Consider the following 12,226-nt stretch of genomic DNA (forward strand, 5'->3'; position numbering starts at 1 on the left):
TTTTTTATCTTATAGATATTTCAAATTTGTTGAGAACTCTGATTCACACATTTCCTGAATTTTACCTTAGGTATGGAAAACAGGTAAGGTAACTGAAGGAAAGGCATAAGTAAGGACACATATTTAATGGAAAAGAAGGGTACAAATTGTTGTTTGTCTCTCGTTTATAATTAAGGAACATCGTAGACCACACCATGAATTTCCTGGAAATACAACTCTTTGGTTTAAATACCCCCAAGCAAGAGAACTCTACCACAAGACAGTGGAAGACCATGGTGTAGAGGCTATGTCACTATCGATGATTTGAGATCAATGGTTTGATTTTGGAGTGTCCTCCTAGAAGAGCTGCTTGCCATAGCTAAAGAGTCTCTTCTACCCTTACTAGAAGGAAGGTAACTACTGTGTGGCCAGACAAAGGACCCTATAACTCTATAGCGGTAGTATATCAACGGGTGCCTTAATAATCGCTAACCTCTTTTGTCTTGTAATATTTTCCAGTATATTTTCACTGAAGATTGGACGAAAGAGAAACAAGGAAAAAATGTAACAATATAGCCAACCTAAAACACTGAATGTCGGATTCAGTTACTGTTTGTTCTTAACATAAAATTATCACATTACGATTATATTAAAGTTTTCAATTGATTGAAATTAAAACAAACGTATATGCATAAATTTATTTCATAATTTATATGTATAATGGATATTATATACTATGTACATAGTGAGCTGCTTAATGGTTGATGAAAAAATAAATAATGGAAATATCACAACGAAAACGCATCCTTATGTGATCGTTCCCATAATTATGTTTCGCTTAATGACCTTAACTAAACTAGATTGGTGGTCGCTCTGTTTGGAATTGTTTTGAAATACAAGTTTGAATCTCTACTGCGGGGCTCCATACCCAGTTGATGGCGGTGGAGGGGGAGGAGCATAAGAGTTGCTTCGGGAAGAGGCCGCTTCACGTGCTGCGGCAGCGTCTTCTTCAGCAGCCTTAGCGATCTGGTCGAGGACGAACTGGGGAATTGGGTGGGGGAATTCGGGAGCCACTGGCAGCAGGTCGGACTGGGGCTGATAACCGTTCTCGTCGGCGACATATTTTACTTCGACGAAAGTGCCGTCAGGAGCAGTGTATCTTTATGGAAAATGAGTAGAGTATTAAAACTTGAATAACTAATTCATTACTTGAGAGAGAGAGAGAGAGAGAGAGAGAGAGAGAGAGAGAGAGAGAGAGAGAGAGAGAGAGAGAGAGAAGTCCTCTGGTGAATCAAGCATAATATATCAGCATATTTCTTAAAAGAAAACAAATAAGAAAAGATGGATCTCTTAGAAAACTTACGCGTAAACTCCAGACTTGACGACTGAGTCTTCTGGCCCATTTGGAGACCCAGACTGGGAGAAGACGATTCCATTGTCAGCCTCAAAGTCAACACTGAAGCTTCCAAACTCATCCTGGGTTCGGTCGTCCCTCAAGATAGCTACTGGTGGCAGAACGACTTCAATGGCAGCTCTGTTGGAGGCAGCAGGGGCTCCGTAAGAAGGAGCAGGCGTAGGAGGGTCATAGGATGGCAGCTGGTCAGCAACAGCAACGGTTGCTAAAGCTACGATTAATATCTGTGTACAATGAGAGAAAAAAAAATGTCCTAAATCTTATGGAATTCTTAATTTGATCTTTAATTGCACTGTGATTTTATGTTGTGTGTCATAGGGCTCAACAACAACGACAAAAACAACAACAATATCATTCATAAAATGAGATGCATAGACAGGTAGAATGTAACAGCGTCAAAAGGTATTTGTAAGCCTTACAATCTTCATGTTTGTCTTTCCGGAGTGAGAATGATACCAGAGCACTTTACAAGGCCTGTTTATATAGCAAATGGCCAGCTGACCAATCTACTTCTTCCTGGGCGTCAGAAGTGAGGGTGGGAGGAGGTGAGGAGTGGCTGTATCCTTGGGGATTCTGCTTTCCTTTCTTTCTCACGGTGACCCTTTAGTTAGCCTTTAATGAGCCAGATGTCCTTACTCTTCATTTGAAATAATGTTTACTGTTTATTTTGCAAGAGAAGTTGATTTATGTTTTGAAAGGATACTGTGTCAGGGATGAAATATGGTTAGGAATTACTTTCAGAATATTTATAAGAAAAACTAGCTCTTTTAAAATTAGGATTTTCAAATTGTCAAACTAATTATTATTATTATTATTATTATTATTGTTATTATTATTATTATTATTATTATTATTATTATTATTAATTGCTAAGCTACAACCCTAATTGGAAAAGCAGAATGCAATAAATCCAACAAGGAAAATATCCCAGTGAGGAAAGTAAGAGGAAATAAATAAAACATTTTAAGAGCAGTAAAAACATTAGAATAAATCTTTCATATATAAAACTATAGAATTAAGGAAAAACCAAGAGGGAGAGAAATAAGATAGTGTGCCCGAGTGTACCCTCAAGCAATCATCACATTTTATCATTAAAAATTTATTTCTTACTATTTTGCAATAAACTCCAACAGAAATGGTGATTTCATGTTGCAAATGTTCCAATACGAACCTATTAGTTAAAAGAAATTTTTGACTTTTAAAATCTACATCACATTGTTCAACTAAGAACTCCATGTTTTAGGTTATATCACGCTATTTATTTCAACAAAAGAAAAAAATACTTTCAAATGCAGCATTTAAGATTACTAATTCTACATATTTTTACCTTGCATAATGTTTTTCCGTCGTTTAATATTCGTGTACTGGCAACCTTGCATCTAAGTAGAAAAAAAAAAACGTTTCATTTCAAATGTTAAAGTCATAGTTGAAAATAAACTTTAAGGTTTTGTATTCTTATTCAAAACTCAAAGACAAAATGAAAGATAATAAGCGTAGTTACAAAACTAGATTTGAGAATCTTATAATCTTTAACTACATTATTATTTCATGTTTACACAATTTTTTAGTCATGCATGAAGCCTACGACATATTTCAATATGTTTCCGAAAGAGAAATAAATGCATTGAATACACATATTTACTCTTTTCAAGTCGCCCCCCTCACCAAGAGCGTCTTAAGAAATCCAATTGATGTGTTTGATCATAAATAGCTTTATTACTTGGGGAAAATTATTACCCTTTAAAATCAAATAGAATTTAAACCACAGCTGAGGGAAATTTGCATAATAATGCAGTTCATTTTCAAAAAGGATTATGGGTTAGGATCTGCATTACCTCATAGCCCTTTCTCATTCATAGTATGTTGAATATAGATATCTATGAACTGGTACATAGTTATAGCATACACATACACACACATGCGCACCTGCGCCCGCACACACATATATTGTATATATTTATCTATATATATATGTATATATATATGTATGTATATTTATATATATATATATATATATATATATATATATATATATATATATATATATATATATAAATATACATAAAACGTTATTTTCAAACACTAGTTAAGCGCTTTTCTTCAAAACACATCATTATAATAATATATTGTCTCAAATATACCCTTATGCCTGAATAGAACTATTGATTTAATTGGTGGCACCGTAATGTTGATAAATCATAATGTTAACAAAAAATCAAAGAACGTGGTAAAGGACCAAAGCCATTTAAAACTAATATAAGTTTCCGAATTCTCTTTAAAAGCCAAGGAAAGAAATGATTGTATAGAGATATATATTTCCAATTATTGGTCTAAAAATTATAGAAAATATCACATCAATAAAAATAAATTGCAGAATGCAGAGTGGGAATCTTGTAATCACCAGAAACTGTTAGAGTTCAAAGAATAAACCTGCTGGCTTTGAGATTTAGATATTCTGTTTGATAGGTAGGACATAAGTAGTTGGAGACGCACCTCTATGAAAATTCCTTGAGCAATGCCTGATACAAATCCTCTTAGTTATCAATGTTTAAATCTCCAATAAAATAGAAGGGGGAGGAGGGAGGCAGAGGCGATAACGAAGAGCCCTAAATGACTCCAAGGATGAGAGTTTGTATGCTCCTCGCACAGCGTCTTCATTTCGCAACTTTGACATGAGGCCGAGGACGATCTGAGGGATCGGATGTCGAAATTTTAGGCCAAAGAGAAAGATGTTGCGTTCAAATTACTAGTCGTTCTGCCTCAGTAGTGCTCAAAGCTTTGGAGAATGTATTATGGAAATGAATGCGTCTTCGAAATACTCTGTCCATAGTTTTTAATATTTCTGTAAAGTTGACTTTTTATATCTGTGAAATATAGTCGATTTTTCTTAAACCTCAGACTAGTCTTTTAGTTCATACTTTAAAAATTGTCTGTAATATTACCATATTTATAATAAAGGAAGGTAGGTATTGTATGAAACTAGTAAAGAAAGATAGCCTTCTTTTTCAACAGCCCCTGTGATGAAGATTGAAGGGTATTTGTCGATAAAGGCTGGTTGTAGATATATATTCGTATTTGGACGCTAAAACTCCCGAAACAAGTTAAAAGTGACATCGTACAACAGTTTAGCGTTCATATCACATGTTTTACTCTATTTATGGTTTCCCCAACCATTGAGATCCAGTGCAAATTATGGTGAATGAATTTTAACCCCAACAAAATGATTGTAAGTAGGTCGAGGACAGTGGCCCCTAAACATCCGGATCACAGCGTTAATAATGATTCTTTAAATCTGTTCGACTCTTTTGATTATGTGTGATTCTTGATAACAAATTTACTTTTAATGAATATATTCGGTCTGTGTCTTCTTCAATTGCACAAAAATTGGCTAATTGACAAAGTCTTTTATGATTGTCGATGATCAATCTACTCTGAAGAAGTTTTAAAGATTCTATCCTTCTACCTTGTTTCAAGTATTGTTCTCCTGTTAGCTACGGAATCTCTTCTTAATTTTTTGGGTAGGAACTTTGTGGTCTATTGAATTTCTTATTCCTGATCTAGATATAAATATCTATCACCGGCGTTTGGTTAGTTTTTTCTATGCATTTTGCATAAGATTTTTCCTAATTCTTCCCATCCTTTGCATTCACATATTCCCAGATAGTACCATCATGTTCATAATACTAGGTATGCAGATGATTCTTATAGTCAAGCCTTCTCCCCATAAGGCTCAATACTACACATTATTCAAGAAGTATTATTCCAGCTGTAACCAGTTAGTGGAATGATCTTCTTAATCAGGTAGTTGAATCGGTTTAACTTTAAAAGTTCAGTGTTAGAGTGAATGTTTTTTATGTTGAACATACAAAAAATCTATTTTAATGTTACTTTTCTTGAAATATCTTATTATGATTGTTCATTACTTCCCTTCTTGATTGTTTATTTCCTTATTTCCTTTCCTCACTGGGATAATTTTTCTCTGTTTGAGCCCTTAGGCTTAAAGCATCCTGCTTTTCGAACTAGGACCGTAACATAGCTAATAATAATAATAATAATAATAATAATAATAATAATAACCATAACCATAACCATAACCATATTCATAACCATCACCATCATCATCATCATCATCAATTATCTGAACATTTTATGACAGTTTATGAGTTTAAATCAGAGTAGCCTTACACATAATACATTGGAGAGTATCATATAGAAGGCAAAAGGAATTCTGTTAACCGTAATGTATTCCATTAGGAGTGAGGCTCTGTCTCTTAAGTGGAACACCTGAGGAAAAGGGAAAGAATTTGCCCTTGAAGCTGCCATCCCTCAATAACTTCCTTAGCGGCAGGGACTTCACACCTGCAACATGCATGGAGTTATCATCCTTGATAAATGAAGATTTCAGTTATACATATCAGGTTATATGAGACCGGATAACGTACAAATATGGGCATAAAATAGGGGACATTGTATTATGAGGACTATGACTTATTAGTCACCGAAAAGATAAACTTTTTTATTCTTTCAAGTTATGTAAGTTGATAGAGTAATAATCAAATACGAATGCATTTTATTTTACTTAGCCTGACGATGTAAATTAGCTCCAATCCAGCTTTCATTTTATTCTATACTGACCTGATATACATTTCCATATTCCATACTTGCAACGTCTCTCTTTCGTGTTGTTTTTAAAGCACACACATACACACACGCACACACACACACGCACACACACACACACACACATATATATATATATATATATATATATATATATATATATATATATATATATATGTATGTATATATATATATATATATATATATATATGTATATATATATATATATATATATATATATATATGTATGTATATATATATATATATATATATATATATATGTATATATATGTATATATATATATATATAGACACATATGCAATTAGATATACATACATATGTAAACATCTTTGGCCTGCAATAAGCCACCTTGCAACAAACGAGTCAACACCTTGTGTAGGGAGGATTTTTCTGTGATACCAGAAGAGTTGAAATAAATAAATTGAGATATAATAGGCTTTAGTGATATAAGAGGAAATTGGAAATCTTATAGAGAATTAAAAGACGGCTATATGTTTTGCTTCTTAGGACATGAAAGTAAATGGAGTGGGTGTTGTTATTAATGAAAATCTTGCAGGTAACACAAAAGTATTTTGTAGTACTAATGACAGAATTGCAGGATTAATTATCAAACTAAATAAGAATTATAAACTGAAGATCATTCAAACATGTCCCCAACAACATCCCATAGAGAAAATATTCGAAATTTTTATGAAGATCTGGAGATATCTATGAAAAAATATAAGACTCAATTTACATTTGTTTTGGGTAATTTCAATGCTAAAGTAAGTTATACCGCAAGTGTTTTACGGTATAGCTTTTTTTCTTAACGCTTCATCTTCCCTGCACTGGTAATAGCCCAACCGGGGTAAGCTTGTTAACTCTTGTTATATTTTGTTTGAATTTTTTTGACGTTCTTGCTCGCAATTGCTTGTATATAAGCTAAATATCTGTTTAATAAAGTTTAGTTGCATTCCTCTTGCCTCTCTGTTACAACATAACCTCCCACTCGCACAATTGGTGATCGCTGGAGGAACAGGTCCCTCCCGCCTTCCCCCTCATTGCTGTGCCCTACTTGTTAAAATGCCACCCACCGAACCCGACTCTTCGACACTTGTCGTCTCAATGAAACTGTAGTCCTTCTCCAGTGGAGAAGCATTTGCCTGGTTCCAGCTGCTGAAGTTCAGTTTTGCATCAAGGGCGCGACTCTCTCAAGCTGCAAAGCAGACTATGTCCTGAAAACTATCCTTGAGGATGGCATTTTAAAAAATATCTAATTGGCTTTGCAACCAGGGGAACACCCCAATAACATACAACGCCATCAAAACATACCTCATGGATCACTATTAACCATCGCCAACCAACCGTATCACTAAGCTTTTTCAGCTCATTCAACAGTTGTTGGGGGACCAAAACTCTTCATTCGTCCTCAGAGAAATAATCAGTATCGCTCGCCTGCACCCTGCTGTAGACGGCTCCCCTCCAGAGATGAACATATATCTTGCCCTTTAGGTATGACACCTACCCGAACCTATACACGTCACCATTCTTGATGTCGATGTTTTGCACCTGAAGGACCTGATGACCAAATTCGACACCCTTATGGAAAGCCACTTCAACACCTTCAAGACCTTCATCAACGCCTCCACTCCTGACGAAGAGACCAACTATTCAACAGTGACCAGAGCTGACGACTGTACCGTGACATGTCTGAGTGCCGACAAAGCCCCCCACCACTCACATTAGCCGCCCCTCATTCATGCTCCAACCCACGACCTCTTCAGATACTTACTGATGCCCATCGGCCACAGTTATGCTACTACCACTCCAGATTTGGGACTGCTGTGAAGAAATGTGTGAACAGTTTTCAGTGGCCATAAATTTTGTAAGTATGTCATCACTTGTGACGGTGGCCTCCCTTATCACTAATCTTTTCTTTTTACATTATGCAGGCATGGCTGTGCAGTTTTTGGTAGACGCTGGTTCTTGCCATTCTCTTATACCAAGGCCATTCTCCAGGACACAACAAGGTCATTCTAAGCCTTCTGACGTCTGTTTTGTACGTTTCAAAGGATCTGAAATCCTTACCCATTGGTAGGAGACACTAACATTATTGTTTGGGAGCACCAAATATCATTAGAAGTTTCTCGTTGCCGACATCACATTGCGAGGCCTCGGTGCACATTTCCCCTCCTCTTTCGACCTCCTGATTGATTTTGCTCACAGACGGTTAGTCAATGCCAACATGTAATCATTGACACCTCTTCAACCCACCCCATCCGACATAGCTCTCCAAATCAGCTCACCTTCTTACATCATACACGGAAGTCTTCCATCCAGAACTTTGACAGACACCAACCACAGTATTCATAACCATATCAAGACGACGGGGACCCCAGCGCTTGTCAGATTCAGGCGTCTGGCACAAGATCGTTTGGATGCCACTAAACAAACGTTTTTAAAAATAGAAGAAATGGGTCTTTGCCAAAAGGCCTCAAGCCCGTGGTCATAATCCTTACACATCGTCGTAAAAAAATATGGCTCCCTGCACCCTTTGGGGGAGGGGGGGGGTGTTTACAGGCATCTGAACATGCAGACAACACTGCATCACTCCTCAAGGAGTCTACTCTCCTTACCTTAGAAGATAGTAGCGATTCAGAACTTCTCCACACCCTCCACCGTCAAAGAAGGGCAAGAATTCTTGGCCATGATCAACTATTATCACCGATTCCTGCCAGCCATCACCCCCTTCTATGCCTCCCTCAAGTACAAGCCAAAAGACCTGAAGTGAGGTCCCTTTCGAGAAGGGGCCTTCTTCAACGCACAGAATGCCCTGTCAACCACTGCTGCTTTCAATTTTGATTTCAATATATATATATATATATATATATATATATATATATATATATATATATATATATATATATATATATATATATACACTGTATATATATATATATATATATATATATAGATAGATATATATATATATATATATATATATATATATATATATATATTTGCGTGTGTGTATATCAAATAAGCCATATATTTTAATATATTGAAGTCTGGATTCTCATAAAAACTTCGGGATCAGGGCACAAGGCACAATCACTCAGACTATAGTAGTATCTGACCGGCCGGGTTTCAAACTCTGGTCCAGGATACTTGTGTGACAGTGTCCTTACCACTTTTTTCGTGGCTAAGTGGTAAGGTCACTGTCATGCAAGTATCCTGGACCAGGGTTCGAAACCCGGCCGGTCAGATACTATAGACTTTGAGTGATTTTGCCTGGTGCTCTGATTCCGAGGTCGTTGAGAGAATCCAGACTTTAACGTATTGAAATATGTGTCTTATTTGATATACACACACGCATATATATATATATATATATATATATATATATATATATATATATATATAGATATATATATATATATATATATATATATATATTAATGTATATATAATTATATATATATGGATATATATATATATATATATATATATATATATATATATATATATATATATATAATGTGTGTGTGCGTGTGTACTAATCTATTAAAATATATGGCTTATTTGAAATAGGAAAAATACGTTTAAAGGTGCGAAATTTATCATATATATAAATGTATAGATATACATATATATATATGTATGTATATACACATATATACATATATATATATATATATATATATATATATATATATGCATATATATATATATATATATATATATATATATATATATATTTATATGTATATACATATAATATGCTTAAAACTTCTGTCAACTCCTTCAATACCCCTTTAATATCAAACACAATTTTTCTATCGCTGATGCTACTATATTTGTAGGCTCATTTCTGTAAAGCATGTGTTTATTTTGGAATTTTCCAGAACCATAAAGTTTGACAATTTATTTCCTATCATCTTGATAAAAATCTGAAGCATATTATGAAATAATTAAACTTAAATAAGGTTAGCTCTTTGCTTATACGAGTTAAATTGTGCATTGGACAATCTCAATTTTACAGTGTTCAAAGCGGTATGCAACCCACGTGGATAAAATAATGTACGTGATGATATGACGGCTCAAAATATTCAAAGGTAAAGAATACCAACCCAAAATAATGCTCTTAAAATCCTCACGAAATCAGAGGTGTGAAGGAAGAGGATAAAATAAAAAAGTGCGAACTTTAAATATTACGAATATATATATTTACGTTGGAAATTGAAAGGACTTTCGTAGGATAGGTACTGGACGTCATAAAAAAATAGAAACAAAAAGAAACAGGATAATTCGAGTTAGTAATAAAACTTTGTAAAAAAAAAGACCTTGTTAGTTAAAAGTCAAAGTAACTTTATAACAACACAAAGATTAACCATTTGATTAAGGAAATATGCTATGTTGCTGATTTCTTACCTGGAATTTAAAAAATAGTTCTTTTTGTTATCTTCCGGAGAAAGGTTTCATTGCTATTTTTATGTTATTGTAGATATTTCAAATTTGTTAAGAACTGATTCTCAGACATTTCCGCAATTTTACCTTAGGTGAGGAAAACAGGTAAGGTAACCGAAGAATAAACTAAAGTGAGGACACATGCTTAATGAAACAGAAGGTTACTAATGGTTGTTTGTCTCTCGTTTATAATTAAGGAACATCGTAGATCACGCTTTGGATTTCCTGGAAATACAACTCTTTGGTTTAAATACTCCCAAGCAAGAGAACTCTACCACAAGACAGTGGAAGACCATGGTCTATAGGTTATGGCTCCATCGAAGATTAGAAATCAATGGTTTGGTTTTGGAGTGTCCTTCTCCTAGAAGAGCTACATTCCATAGCTAAAGAGTTTCTTTTACCCTTACCAAGAGGAAAGTGGTTTTAGTGCAGTATTTAACCTCTTGAGTAAACAAGAATTTATTGGTGATCTCAGTGTTGTCAAGTGTATGAGAACAGAGGAGAATCTGTAAAGAATAGGCCAAACTATTCGGTTTATGCGTAGGCAAAGAAAAAACGTGCCGTAACCAGAGAATGGATCCAATGAAGTACTTTTTGGCCAGTAAAAGGATCCAATAACTCCTTAGCAGTAGTATCTCAACGGGTGCCTTAATAATCGCTTAACTCTTTTCTCTTGTAATATTTTTGAGTATATTTTCACTGAAGATTGGACGAAAGAAAAACAAGGAAAAAATGAAACAATATAGGCAACCTGAAACACTGAATGTCGGATCCAGTTACTGTTTGTTCTTAACATAAAATTATCAGATTACGATTATATTAAAGTTTTCAATTGATTGAAATTAAAACAAACGTATATGCATAAATTTATTTCATAATTTATATGTATAATGGATATTATATACTATGTACATAGTGAGCTGCTTAATTGTTGATGAAAAAAATAAATAATGGAAATATCACAACGAAAACGCATCCTTATGTGATCGATCCCATAATTATGTTTCGCTTAATGACCTTAACGAAACTAGATTGGCGATCGCTCTGTTTGGAATTGTTTTGAAATAAAAGGTCAAGGAATGTATTTGAATCTCTACTGCGGGGCTCCATACCCAGTTGATGGCGGTGGAGGGGGAGGAGCATAAGAGTTGCTTCGGGAAGAGGCCGCTTCACGTGCTGCGGCAGCGTCTTCTTCAGCAGCCTTAGCGATCTGGTCGAGGACGAACTGGGGAATTGGGTGGGGGAATTCGGGAGCCACTGGCAGCAGGTCGGACTGGGGCTGATAACCGTTCTCGTCGGCGACATATTTTACTTCGACGAAAGTGCCGTCAGGAGCAGTGTATCTTTATGGAAAATGAGTAGAGTATTAAAACTTGAATTAGTTATTCAATACTTGGGAGAGAGAGAGAGAGAGAGAGAGAGAGAGAGAGAGAGAGAGAGAGAGAGAGAGTTCTCTGGTGAATCAAGCAAAATACTATCAATATATTTCTTAAAAGATAAAAGAAAAAAATATAAGATGAGATGAATCTCTTAGAAAACTTACGCGTAAACTCCAGACTTGACAACTGAGTCTTCTGGCCCATTTGCAGACCCAGATTGGGAGAAGACGATTCCATTGTCAGCCTCAAAATCGACACTGAAGCTTCCAAACTCATCCTGGGTTCGGTCGTCCCTCAAGATAGCTACTGGTGGCAGAACGACTTCAATGGCAGCTCTGTTGGAGGCAGCAGGGGCTCCGTAAGAAG

At 35.3% G+C, this 12,226-nt stretch overlaps 2 protein-coding genes across 2 annotated transcripts in view; both read right to left on the bottom strand.

Moving 5' to 3' along the window:
- Positions 1-737: 737 nt before the first annotated feature.
- LOC137620321 (cuticle protein AMP1A-like) lies at positions 738-1,886 on the bottom strand. Its single transcript, XM_068350554.1, has 3 exons — positions 1,813-1,886; positions 1,343-1,617; positions 738-1,138 (listed from the first exon to the last, which is right to left on the bottom strand). The coding sequence occupies exons 1-3, from the start codon at positions 1,819-1,821 to the stop codon at positions 889-891; spliced, it is 534 nt and encodes a 177-aa protein (XP_068206655.1). The 5' UTR covers positions 1,822-1,886; the 3' UTR covers positions 738-888.
- A 9,471-nt stretch (positions 1,887-11,357) lies between these two features.
- LOC137620322 (cuticle protein AMP1A-like) overlaps positions 11,358-12,226 on the bottom strand; it is a 1,187-nt gene continuing 318 nt past the window's right edge. The window contains exons 2-3 of the mRNA XM_068350555.1: positions 12,025-12,226; positions 11,358-11,824 (exon numbers count right to left, since the gene is read on the bottom strand). The exon at positions 12,025-12,226 is cut by the window's right edge and continues 73 nt beyond it. Of these exons, the coding sequence (XP_068206656.1) occupies positions 11,575-11,824; positions 12,025-12,226 (452 nt within the window). The 3' untranslated portion in view covers positions 11,358-11,574. The remainder of the gene's footprint in view (positions 11,825-12,024) is intronic.

This window comes from Palaemon carinicauda, chromosome 26, assembly GCF_036898095.1.
Source record: "Palaemon carinicauda isolate YSFRI2023 chromosome 26, ASM3689809v2, whole genome shotgun sequence".
Lineage (NCBI taxonomy): Eukaryota > Metazoa > Arthropoda > Malacostraca > Decapoda > Palaemonidae > Palaemon > Palaemon carinicauda.

Excerpts from the sequence above, each read along its gene's own strand:
- LOC137620321 (XM_068350554.1), bottom strand. Across the intron at positions 1,139-1,342 it reads GTCAAGTCTGGAGTTTACGC|ATACACTGCTCCTGACGGCA; the intron begins GTAAGTTTTCTA and ends TTTTCCATAAAG.